Raw genomic sequence first — 14,220 nt, 5'->3', positions numbered from 1 at the left:
AAATACATTAAATTAAATCTTCACACTAACTTAGAAAATATGCCACCTTTCAGAAATATGATAACCTTAGTAGTCAATGACTAAAGTTTAACTAAAGAATCACACAAGAAAATGTAAGCGTCTGTGACAACAAAAAGTCATCCGTTATCTCGGCGAATCAGATTCAAAGTAGCCACCTGCACTTATATCTGCATTCCTCCCTCCCTCTCCTATCTTAAGAATGAGAAGTTTCATGGAAATTTCTTTATTTACCATAAAAAGTCATTTCAAAAAAACACTTATACAACTAAGCTGTAGATAAAGGAGAATGAAAATAAATACCAATGCACTGAATTTAAATCCAAATACTACTAATAAAAATCATAAAATTAGAAACTGGGTAAAATTGGTAGGTGATGGAATTTTTTTACTATTTTTTCTGAACTCAGCATCTAAAAATCTATAAGAATCAATTATTACTTCTCAGACAACTTTTCCATTGCAGGCCTGTGTAATTTACTAGATTAAATTATTTATTTAGAGTCGACATTCTACTAGTTTAAGCTAGCATTATTAGAGGCAAATTAACACTACACAATCAGTGAAGACAAACTAAAATGACCTGGATAACAAGGATAGTCATGTGCATGGAGGGCAACAGTGGCACTCTTCATCACGAAAAGCACCACTGCCATTACATTCAGTTCATTTGGGTCTCATGGCAGGAGACCCAAACTATCTACAACATCTAACATATCTCTCCTTGAACTCACTAGACTGACCAAGCACTCATAACACACACACACACACACACACACACACACACACACACACACACACTGGCAACCCATTCCACTCATTCACCACTTTCCAAGCAAAACATCACATCCTTGCTAACTACATTCTTACTCAATTTCCAGAAACCTTTTATTCTGTCCCTCTCTCCCACAACAAGTACTAAAATATTTATTCTGCATCAATTAGATAAAATCCTGGGGATAACTCAAATGTTTCCATCATATCCCTTCTTTTCCACCAATTTTTGCAGCCTACAAACCCGCAATTTGTCATTAGAGAGAGCATTCCACTTACCACTTGTTATCTTCGCCACTTGTTTCTATATCCTCTTCACTACTCCCTCCTACCCAAGAAATCCACATGATGTAGTTATATTATCAAGATAAAGAGGAATGATGTTAGTATTTTCTTCAATAATTAAGTAATCCTATGAACTGCCCTGGCCATCTGAAGAATATGTCCTCTGACCTTCAACTCTATCGATAACCCCAAATCCCCAGTTTCATCACTTTCCTGGCATACATTTCTATCAATGTGGTACACAGCTTATAATCTTTTCATCTCAATATGCATAACTTTAAGCTTTAACAGATTGAACTGTCAACTGCTATCTTCTGACCATGTGGTCAATCTATTTTAAATCAAATCATCCTGCAAAGTTCTATCACTCACTTTGATTAACTATTACACTACCCAATGCTGCATCATTATGAAACAACCAAGTATTTTCCTTCAAATCACTTCCTACATCATTTATGTACAACGTAAACAGTAATAATCCAGACAGAACAGAGCCTTGTAGCACACTGCTGGTCACCTGCTTTCTCCTCTGTCATATATATCATTCTTTGGACAGATACAAAATTTTGCATCAATAAATAACTATTCAGAATTCAAACCAACCATTCACAATGTCACTGATATACGTATATGTTCAACAAGAACTAAAAAGGGATCCATATAGAAACTCAGTCACGTAGTTCAATTTCTATTCAGAATTCAATCTCAAATCCTTTCCAACTTGTCACAATTTAAATATTAATTTTCCATGTAACAATTATCAAGTATCTTTGTAAAATGCAGAAATATCATGCTATATTAATTAATTATACTAGATAACAAATTATACTAGACATTGTTTTTATCCTTTACCCAAGCATGAGCAAACAAAAACTTGAAGTAACATCATAATTAAGCTATATATAGAGGCAGATGACTTCACATCATATTGTTTTAGTACTTCATACTACACAGAGCACTTACTTTCAGACATATTAACATGCATTATGGGAAGGATCACTGCTACACAGATGGGTTCAACTTTTACAGAAATGAAAAAGTGAAGGGAGGTTCATCATAGGTCTAGAGGGCTATATTTCTCAATAAATAGTGCAATTAGAGACAACTGGGATATAAACAGCACTAACTAATGAATCACATCTCCCCTCCAACAGAAACTGCTGTATAGACTCAAGCAAAACCATATGCTGCCGGTGCAACATATGGTTTTGCTTAACACCGCCCCGTTGCGAACGTGTTAAAACTAAGAAATATATAGTGAATGTGTTTCAGATATTATCGAATTCGGTTGACGGGAATTGGCATTTCAACTCAACTGTTGAAATGCTAATTTGTCTTTGGTTCATGTGATCTTTTGTTAATACCACACCAATTATATGCACTTCTTCATAGCTGCTCTATGTATCTCAAATCTTGTAAATTACTGGTAATTTTTGCTTGAAATAATGGGAAAGAAGATGAAGCTATTTGGGTAGATGACTTTGACGATGCACACAAGGAAACTGTTCTCAATGCCAAAAGTAGCGATAGCGAGTAGGAGCTTCTTGGTAAGTCACACTATTTTCAGTTTTTTTTTATTTTTTTTTGAAAACTTTAGTTTCCAAAAATCCCCACATATATCTCGAACTACCATTTTTTAGCTTTAATTTTGGGAAAAAAAGTGAGTTATATTCGAGTAAATATAACTCGAATTCAAAGTAATTTTTTTAGCTTTCAAATTCTTAAGTATGGATCATTGGTTAAAGACTGGATTTATAAAACTCAAAAAAGAGAGCAATATAGCAAATACAAGTAGCTGTAAGCAACAAGAAAACGTTGATATTGCATCTGGATCAAATGAAATTAATAAGGGTGTGTCATCTGACATATCTAGAACTAACCAGGAAAAAGATGAAAAATCTTCCTAAGTATGATATGAATTACTTGAAATGTGGATTTTCATGGACGGGAAATGAAGAGGAATCTATTCCAAATTTTGTTCTATTAAAAATAAATCATATTTTTGTTTACATGAACATATAAATTCAAATAAAATAGACATTTACAATGAAAAATACACTTTATTTATTTATTTATTTATTATTTGATAAGGGGGTACTTGGTAATAATGAAAATTTAAGAAGGGGTACACGGATATCTGAAGTTTGAGAAACACGCCTAGAGTATTACAGAGTGTAAAAGAGCATGACAGAATACAGTATTAAGAGGGAGGGGGTGGCGGGAATAGATTAGATAGTAGAAGAGGGAGGAAAAGCCTTGGCTCTTTTATAACATCATCATGTAAACCAGATGATATCTTTCTCTCTCTTTCACCTGTCTCATACAGCTGAATAACCAATCATCATACTAGATTTATGGACTCAACTACCTTCTCTGAGATAAAATAAACCGTAATAGCATTAAAATTTCACATTTCAACCTTTACATTAGATCATCTTCAGGAATATATACATTTATAAACACTAGCACTATACCACGATAAGGTACGTAATTTTAAATTAATTTTAAAAAATAATAAATAATAAAATAAATCAACTATTAAATAATAATTAATGACATCAGCCAATCAGAAAATTCCTATGTTTGACATCCAGCCTTGATATTTTATATTAATGTATTCAATCATTGGTTGACCTATGGCTATTGTATTTAGCTTAGAGTCCTTTAGGAGGGGGGAAAAAAGCACTTGGGTTCATTGGTTGTCTTTTCTTTATGAAGTTACTTCAACTTTTAAGCAACAATTAGCTGATTGAATCACATCACATGCAAGATGTTAATAATAAAAATAATAATTGGTCTGTAGTTTGCAACGTTTGTCTTGAAGCCACATCATCATTTTAAAGTAAGTACTACACACACACATACATGAAAATGTGTGACTGAGTCACCACATTCATGCAAGGAACAAGACAGTCACTGATCCCAAAATAATGAAAGAAAGGCTTTGGGACAAGTTTTCAATTTTTAAGCAGTATGCAACTTTTCACTGCAAGACCACTCTTCTTCTTCTGCAGCTTTTCCCACTAAGTAGGGTCGCTGTTTGTGGTGAGTCTCCTCCACAACCTCCTGTCTTGGGCTGTAGCAACATCCAAGTTCTTCATCCTCGAGTCCTCCTCCACCATCTCCCTCCATCTCTTCTTTGGCCATCCGTGCTTCCTCCTCCCCTGCACATCCATCTGCATGACCTTTCTTCCCACATACTCTTCCTCCCTCCTCATCACATGACCAAACCATCTCAACCTTGCCTCCAGTATCTTTGCTCGTAAGTTCGTAACTTTCACCGTTCCCCTTACATAGTCATTTCTCAGATGATCCTTTCTGGTCACACCACACATCTACCTAAGCATTCTCATCTCCGTTACCTCCATCCTGCTGATGTTATTTTTCCTCAGGGCCAAAGTTTCCACACATAAACTTTTGCCTTTACGATTGATCAGCACCCTCTTATCGCATAGCACTCCAGCCATCTCTCTTCAGTTCTTCCATCCTGCTTGTATCCTGCATCCCACTCCCTTCTCAGCCTCACCATCCTCTTTCATTGTTGAACCTAAGTATCTAAAGTCACTGACCATCCTGATGACATTTCCTTCCAGCTCCAGATCTGTCTCCTGGTTGCCATCCACTTTGCAACGCATATACTCTGTCTTACTTCTGCTCAGTCTCATACCTCTCTCTTCCAGTACTTTCCTCCAACTTTCCAGTTTATCTGCCACTTCTTCTCTTGAATCTGCACACTGCAAGATGTCATCTGCATACAACATAGTCCAAGGCGCATCTTCTCTCACCTCCTCTGTCACCACCTCCATCACAATATTAAACAGGAAAGGACTTAATGCTGACCCTTGATGCAAGCCAACTGTCACTGGAAAACTTGCTGTCTCTCCCAGGCAGGTTCGAACTCTTGTCTTCACATTTCTGTACATCTCTTGCACCAACCTGACATATTTCTCCGGTACCTTTTTCGCCCTCAAACACCTCCAGACTTCTTGTCTTGGCACTCCATCATATGCTTTCTCCAGATCAATAAAAACCCGATGTAGCTCCCATTGCTTCTCTCGAAACTTTTCCATCATCTGTCGTAACCCAAGGATAGCATCTGTCGTCGATTGACCAGGCATGGAGCCAAATTGCACCTTTGCAATCTCCACTTCCTTCCTCAGTCTTCCATCAAGAACCCTCTCTAGGATCTTCATTGTGTGGGACATCAACTTTATTCCTCTGTAATTCTTGCAGTCTTGGGGATCCCCTTTACTCTTGTAGATTGGGACAAGAGTACTTTCCCTCCATTCCTCAGGTATATTTTCCTGTTGACAAACTTTTATTAACAGGTCCCACCACAGCAGGTCAATTCCCTCTTCCCCTAGTGCCTTCCATGCCTCCACTGGGATCCTGTCAGGGCCTAACGATTTTCCCTTCTTCATCCTCTTTATAGCTTCCTTCACTACCACTCTACTAATGTTCTGTACCATCCCCTCATTAGGCTCCCCATCTTCTCTGTGAGTCCTTGCATTTTCTTTATTCAAAAGCCCTTCAAAGTATATTCTCCATCTGTTTCTTATAACCACATCCTTCCTCCAGAGTCTTTGATCTGCCTCACATGTATGATGTCCTTTGATGCCTTATTTCTACATTTTGCCAATCGATAAATCTTTCTCTGTTCTTCCTTTGTTTCTAATTGATCATAAAGGTCTTGATATACCATGGCCTTTGCCTGTGCAACAACTCTTTTGGCTTCTCGCTTTTTCTCTCTGTACTCCTCTCTGTCCTCTTCCACTCTTGACTCGTCCCACTTCTGCTTTGCCTTCCTCTTAGCCGTCACTGCTTCCTTCCTGTACATTATTATTCCACCACCAGCCCTCCTTCTGCTCTCTAATCTTTCCAGATGTTTCACCAAGTACTTCAATTTCACAGCTTATAATTACAAGCACCTCATTCTTCTGACTGATTATTCCAAAATAACTGAACTAACCAGTTATATAAGCATCTCTCATAAGTCTTGAATGCCTGTGACCTTAATATTATGAAGCAATTTAAAAATAATAGTATACATTTTGAGGATTTTCTTATAATCTGAGTTAATCTGTCAGTTTTACTACAGACCTCTGACAGAAGAACAAGTCCCTACCCCTCTGAGGTGTCAGTTTGTCAAGGAAAGATCTTGACAATCATCTGAGAGATAAACCCACACTCAGGAGAAAATGTGTTTCAAGAAATGTTAATGGACTGCTCAGTAGGAATGGACCACAGGGAAGCTGTGATATAAAAATTTACAATTTTTAATGGTAGTTTCTCATTCACAGTTTATGGCTTAATCACAACACAAAAGGTGAAAGAAGTGAATACTTTATTAGCAACATTTCATCACCAAAGGGTAATAAGGCATTCTCAATTGTTGCAACATGAAGTTTAAGCAGTTCATGAGCAATTTGCAATGTGATCACAAAGGTACACAATTCAAAAATGAAAGTAAGAGCAAAAATATTCAAGCTAGTGTCCTAAACATACCCTCTGGATGAAATCAGTGGTGACCTTTTGTGAGAGTCCCCAAATTTTTAGCAGTTTTTTGCAGACAAGTTTATTTAAATTACAAGTGTTCTGTAAAGCACGTACTATTTCTCAGAATAGTCTTTCACTTCACTTCAAAAGAAAAAAGATGATCAAACAATCAGATCCAAAAGTTGATCATTCTAAAATCAGCTATTACATGCAGTTTTACCAATTATTTGAACAAACTTCCTGTTATTGACAGTAAATTAAAATCCATTTACTCATAAACTTAAACAGGTGTAGCAGACTGGAAGCGTCTAATTATAGGCCAGTTTGTGTGTCATCAGTAGTTGTTAAGGTCTTGGAGAAATTAGTGAGGGACTATATACAGCATTGGGCAGATGAGGGCAACAATTTCTCAATCTGATTTAATAAATGCACTACTACGGTAAACGCGATCGTTGAGGTATTAACAATTGTGTTTAAACAAAGCACTTCAGGATCAATGGTAGATAAGCTCACCACAACAGAACACAGATATTGTTTTAGCATACAGTTTAACTATCACTAGCAATCATTTTCATGAAAATAGAAATTTACACATTACCTTTATTGTTGGAAGTGTAAGGCACATAGGTCCAAATTTCAAACTGTGACTCGTTCTCTATGAATAAAAAGATAAATATTTAACTAATTGTCAGTTATAAATAACACACAATGAAACTTAAAAGGGATTATAAATTAAAATATTCCCACAGATTTATTGTATGGCAGAACAAAGCAGTATGAATACAATTTATATTTATTGGAAAATGAAAATAATTCCACAATTATTCATTTATTTTTGCAAAAAATATAAGGAGTTTGCATAAAACATAGAGAAATATATATATATATATATATATATATATACTATATAATATAAAATTATAAGCTTTTTTTGTAACGTTTTCATGTCACGTTTTTTGTCAAGTTATTTGAAACTCAGGGGCTACCCTGAGTGTCGAGTCTTCAAAATTTGAGTCATCAGAATTCAAGGAGAACTGGCCTACCAGTCCGCAACTTGGAGGGTGTGCGCCATAGGCACCAGGGGGAGGAACCCCCCTTCGAGTTTTCAAAGTTCGAGTCATCAGAATTTATGGAGAATTGGCCTACCAGTCTGCAACTCAGGGGTTGGGCGCCATAAGGAGGAACCCACCCCTTTCGAGTTTTCAAATTTTAAGTCATCAGAATTCGAGGGGGGGGGGCATAGGCGTCAGAGCACCCTAGTAGTATATATATAAAATCATTGTTCTCTCTCTTTTGTGTCAAAGAAAAAGGAAAAAAACACTAGAAAATTTTCCAAAAATCTTTTCCTAATTAATAAAATTAATTTTTTTATTTATGTTGCGTCATGTCTTCTATTTCTATACTACTTATGAATTAGCGATCATTGCAGATGCTCAATCATAGGTCATATGTGATGCGTAGTGTGTATTCTCGAATCGTCCACTCAACTCGGGGTCCCCCCCAACATTAAACTCTGAGTGTGCTACTGGGTGCTAGTATACATTCTTTGCTAGCAGGGAAAGTTGAAAATTAGAATGATACCACATCTGTATACCATGTGTCACTATTAATAAAGGTGCTGATATACTATACCACTGCATGCCATTCCCCAAAAAGGCACTGTATGTAATATATATATATATATATATATATATATATATATATATAAATAGGTCAGTTAAAATTTATAATAAAGCTTAAGTTCTAGTTACCTATCATGAAGTCAGCAAGTTATCTATCTCAACGAAAATGGTAAATCTATGTTTTATTTGTACTCTGATTATTTTTCAAAACTGTTAGAATAAGTGACTTCACTATCTGCCCAATAACTGTTAATTTTTTTTTATGTTCTACTCACACCCACAAAAGGTTATTTTCAAGCCTATAGTACATTTAGTAGGGTGGACTAATCATTTTTTTCTGTTATCAATTTAAAAAAAAAAATATATATATATATATATATATGTTTAAAATAGCTTGGTATCTTTAACATTATATATATATAATTTTTTTTTACATAGTCTGGAAACCCTGCTCTAGAGACCAAACATGGAACTTTACCAAGCCACATCAGGATTCCAATAAGTGGGGTGGTGATCTTGCACCAGGCAATGAAATTCATCTCCCACCAATTAACGAATGCATAACAATATATCTCCTAATATGTATGCAACTTTTTTCGCTGCTTGTCTTGCCCCAATTGGTAAGGTCAACCAACTCTTCTTCAGACAGCAATTACAACAAAATCACATGGCATTAGCAATTTAGTATTTGGTTCATACCCCAAACCTCTCCCTGCTGTAACCAATTAGACTAATCAGATGTGATTAGTCAGAAAAATAATTGGTTTGTAGTACGAGACAATACTAAGCTACTAACGAGTAGTTTGATACGATGAGATTTACTGTACTACTGTACCAAATATCATGAGAACTATCTCTCAATTCCATTAAACATCCATTCACCACCTGTCAAAATCTCTTCAATGTCCTAATTCCAATACCATTCAAATGCAATGTACTTGTACTAATTCTTTTTTCCTATTTGCAAAATATTCTTCCAGTTGTTACTATTTATGATAGTGATATGTTTTCTACAATGTTAAGTGTTTAAATGTATTTATTGAGCTATCTTTTACAATCTGTTTCAGGAGTTGTAGATATCTATCAGGTATAATAGATATCTGAAAAAACAAATACTTATTAGTTATAAATACTTTATTATAAACATTAATACTTTACAATGGAAGAGAGGGGAAAGGAAAACAGAGTCATTTGTTTTACACAATCGATTATCTTAAAACATAAAATATTCTGTTTTATGAGAATAGATTGCTTTTTCACTGTTGAGGATATCAGCTCATAGGTAATAGTGCAGCATTGTTGGTAGCCTGTTTTAACCTGATTTAATGCTGGCTGACAAAATAATAGCTTTTTTTATTAATCAATGTAATTCAATGTAAAGAATCATACTAAGCTCAAAAAGAGTCAACCTTCAGTTTAGAGTATTGAGGTCATAACTACCTTAGTAATGTTTCTTTTTCACAATTAAGTTATGGTTTTCTTAAAAAGAAGGGCATTATACTTGAGCCATTTGTGGCTCAAGTATAATGGCACAATGACAGAATCTGAGTTGATACCATGTTCTTTCTCTATGACCATGACACATGCTGCAAACCTGCTTTATTTTCTCCTTAATGTTCAATTACTTTTCACCTCAACTAATCTTCCATGATGATCTGAATATGGGCTATTATATTAGCATTTAATTTCACATATCCATAGGAGTTTTATCTAATTTCAGTGAACAAATGACTATATATATATATATATATATATATATATATATATATATATATATATATATATATATATATATATCATACCCAGAAACGTCATGAGGAATTTTGGCGCCTATGGCCAGGAAAGAAAATTGCGGCATTCTAAAAAAAAAAAAAAACTTTAAAAATCTCAATTTTTTTTCACCTATATAAAATTAGTGCCTATGGCCGGGGCCACATCGGCCATAACCTCACTATGCCTCTGATCATTATATTATATTATTATTTCCCAAGACCTCATGGAGTCAAAGACTCATCTAGGAGGTCCTTTTATCACACACACATCTCATCATACTGTGTCTTAAACAAGACACCACACTCTCAGGCAAAGCATTCCAATCATTCACAACTCTGCACGAAAAAAACCTGCTTCTCACTCTCCTACTCACACTCTCTTTATACATCCAGGGATGACCTCTGGTTCTCCCCTGATCTCCCACTATTCCCTGTAGAACTTCTCCACCATTGATCTTATAACAACCCCTTACCAACTTGTAGGTCTCTATCATATCTCCCCTCTTCCTTCTCTCCAACAGACTCTGCAAATTACATCTTCTCAATCTTTCCTCATACTCAACATTCCAGAGGTCAAAAACTACCTTAGTCAGTCGCCTTTGGACCCTTTCCAACATCTCTTCATCCTTCTGAAAATCCGGTGACCAAATCTGGGTTTCATCATACCAGTGATGAATTGACATGAATGACTATTGTCATTCACAGCTTGGTTAACTTGTTGATATCATACAGCTGTTTGGGTATCCATTCTGTTCGGGCATTGCTTCTTTCAGATCCACTATCCAAGTGTGCTATCATAAATTTTGTTTAATTTGAGCCTCAGAACTGGGTCAGTCCCAAGGAAGTGGAAAGAGGGGAAAATAGTTCCACTGCACAAAGGTGGTTCCAAGGCTGCTGTATAAAAATTACCGGCCAATCAGCATAACAGGAATCATTATCAAGGTCTTAGAGAAAATAGTCAAGAGGAAAATACAAGATTGGATAGAAGAAAATGGAATACTGTATCAGGGACAGCATGGTTTTGTGAAGGGTAGGTCATGCCTCAGTAACTTGCTCACGTATTATAACACGGTGACGGCTGAACTTGATAAGAGTAATGGGTTTACAGTGATTCTACTGGACCTTGCTAAGGCCTTTGACAGGATTCCACATGGAATTCTAATCAGTAAATTGCAGCATATGGGAATGGACATAGGGTTGGTGAGATGGATAGGAGGGTGGTTGACGGAGAGATATCAGAGAGTGGTTTACTCAGGAGTAGAGTCCACAAGACGGCCTGTGACTAGTGTGCCACAAGGATCTGTTCTTGGACCACTGCTGTTTAATTTGTTCATAAATGATATAGGAAAGGATCTGAGAGGAACAGTTCATTTGTTTGCGGATGATGCGAAGTTGGGTAGGGCAATAGTGAATGCAGATGACGTCAAAATTTTGCAGGATGATTTGGATAGATTGGAGGTCTGCGCTAAGGAGAATGAATGTCAATTTAATGTGGCAAAATGTAAGGTTATGCATTTTGGGGTGAAAAGATTGACGGCAGTTTACTGCATTGGTGGAACCGTGCTCCAGGAAAATTGATGAGGCACGAGATTTAGGAGTGTTGGTGGATAAGGAATTGAAATTTAGGGGACACATTGCAAAAGTGGCCAAATTAGCTCATCAAATCACTTGGTTGCTGAAGAATACGTTGACAAGCAGAGACAAGCAGGTTATTGTTCCTCTGTATCGAGCCTTGATAAGACCCCATCTAGACTACTGTGCTCAGATTTGGTCACCTAGGTTTCTTCTTGATGGGGAGGAGGTGGAGAGGATCCAGAGGCGAGTGACCAAGATGATAGCAGGTCTGTGGAATGAACCGTATGAGAACAGGTTGAGGATTTGTGGATTGCAAAAATTGGTTGATAGGCAGAGGAGGGGAGATATGATTGAGACATTCAAATTACTGAAGGGTTTCTATAAAATTAATTCAGAAGATATTTTTGAGAACAGGGCTGGTTGTGGGAGGACTGGACTAGGGGACATCCATGGAAACTGGGCAAAAGTGTGGTTAGTAAAGGTGTAAGAGCTGGGTTCTTTACTTTTAGAGTAGTGAATGAGTGGAATGCGCTCCCTGAGTCTGTGGTGGATGCTGTGACAGTGAATGAGTTTAAGGCGAGGTATGATAGATACTGTATGAATGTCAAATAGTTGTGATGAATATGATTTGGGGCCTCCCTCGATGAGTCTAATGATTCCCTGGAGTTGCCCGTAATAATAGTAATAGTAATAAATCCAGCACTACCCAAGTGTTTGGTGTGCTGGATTCACAAGCATAATAATAACAGGCATCAACATTTAACAGGTCTAGTTGAGTGGTTAATATCAATATAACTGGTAGCTGGAGGTTTAAATCCCACCAGGGCCATGGATGTTTATGATTTGTCTTAAAGTGGAAGATGAATTGCAATCACACAGTGTGACACCACCACCCTGCTTATTGAAAATTTTTCCATGTTTAGTCTTTAGAGCAGGGTTCTGGATTATGCAAAAAAATAAATAAAAAATATTTTTTAAAAAATGTTCATCATCATCATCATCATCATCAAATTCCTGCCATGTACCCTCAAGGGGTGTACAGGATATGACAGTACTACATGAAAAAATTACATCATTACTAACTTCCTATCTACAATTTTCCTCCAAATCAGTCTGTTACTAGTCAAGACTCCAACATTATCAGATCTTATATTTCTATCATCTAAGGCACTTTGTACCGTATCAATCCACCTATATCTTGGTCTTCCTCTGGGTCGTTTTCCTGCCAACCTGGCAGAGAACACTTGTTTTGCTAATCTTTCCTCTCCCATTCTATTTAAGTGACCATACCATCTGAGATTAGCTCTGTTAACGCATTCCTGGATGCTGACAATGTCAAGTTCTTTCCTAATATCCTCATTTTTAATATGATATTGCCATTGATGCCATCTGTTCACGCCTCTAATCTTTCTCAGGACTCTCATATCTGCGGTCTCTAGTCTTTGGTCAAGTGTTTTACTTCTGACCCAGCTCTCAGATCCATAAGTTAAAATTGGTTTGAACACAGTCTTGTATACAGCTAATTTAGTGTTCCGACTAATTTCTTTCTTATTCCATATGAATTTATTCAATTGACTTCCCACGATACCAGCTTTGCTGATTCTGTTGTCTATTTCTATATTTAGTTTACCATCTTCAGTAAAAATTGTGCCTAAGTAGCTGAAATGTTTTACTTGTTCCACGGGTTCTCCATTCACAACACAGTTGACATTTTCAATGATTCTGCCTATTTTCGTTGTCTTTGTCTTTTTATTGCTGACCTTCATACCATATCTATTACAACAGCTATTCAATTTAGTCAGAGAATCTTGCAGACTTGTAGCGGATTTATTTAGAAGTATAACATCATCCGCATAAAGCAAAGAGCTGACATTAACATCTCCAATTTTGATATCAGGTTTAATACCACATTCCTTCATAATGTGATCCATATAGATAATGAATAACAGAGGGGATAATGTACATCCTTGTCTCACACCATATTTAACATTAAACCATCTTCCTGTACTTCCTTCAATTCTAACTGCTGACTTAGAACTCAAATAAAGACTAAGTATTGCTTGATATAATGCCCCATTGACACCATATAACTGCAGCGTATTGAATAGCTTCTCTCTTGGCACCTTGTCATATGCCTTTTCCAAATCGACAAAACTTAAATACAGATCTTTGTTATATTCCCATGCTTTCTCGACTACTTGTCGTAAAGTGAAGATCTGATCCTGACAGCCTCTATTTGGCCTGAATCCAGCTTGTTCTTCACCAAGCTTTTCTTCCACAATTCTTCTCAACCGTTTCTCAAGTATACTTGCATAGATCTTGCTAGGAACACTCAGTAGGGAAATACCTCTGTAATTCTCACATTCAGTTTTATTTCCCTTTTTATATATGGGTACTATGAGAGCTCTACTCCAATCATCGGGAATTCGTCCCTCTGTCCAGGCTTTCTGAACTATGCAGTGCAGCCACTGTAAGACTCTTATACCACCAGACTTCAGCATTTCTGGTCGAATATCATCTACTCCTGCTGCCTTTCCACATTTCAAGCCTTTGATGGCTTTTTCTACTTCAAGTATGGATATGTATTCCTGACTGCATGCCTGATCAGTGTTTTTTATCACTGTGCTGTCATCACTGCTTGTTTCATTTAGCAGTTTTTCAAAGTAATTACTCCATAC

The 14,220-nt window shown here is 36.5% G+C and overlaps 1 protein-coding gene across 2 annotated transcripts in view; it reads right to left on the bottom strand.

The window, feature by feature from the left end:
• The window catches only part of Pde8 (phosphodiesterase 8), a 464,293-nt gene that overhangs the window by 334,868 nt on the left and 115,205 nt on the right, over positions 1-14,220 (bottom strand). For both annotated transcript variants that reach the window (XM_090406572.1, XM_090406573.1), the window contains exon 2: positions 7,172-7,228. In XM_090406572.1, the coding sequence (XP_090262698.1) occupies positions 7,172-7,228 (57 nt within the window). The remainder of the gene's footprint in view (positions 1-7,171; positions 7,229-14,220) is intronic.

This window comes from Typopeltis vanoorti, chromosome 16 (genome assembly GCF_054136105.1).
Source record: "Typopeltis vanoorti isolate ZY-2024b chromosome 16, IOZ_Tvanoo_1.0, whole genome shotgun sequence".
NCBI lineage: Eukaryota > Metazoa > Arthropoda > Arachnida > Uropygi > Thelyphonidae > Typopeltis > Typopeltis vanoorti.
This window is presented reverse-complemented; position numbering and strand designations above follow the sequence as displayed.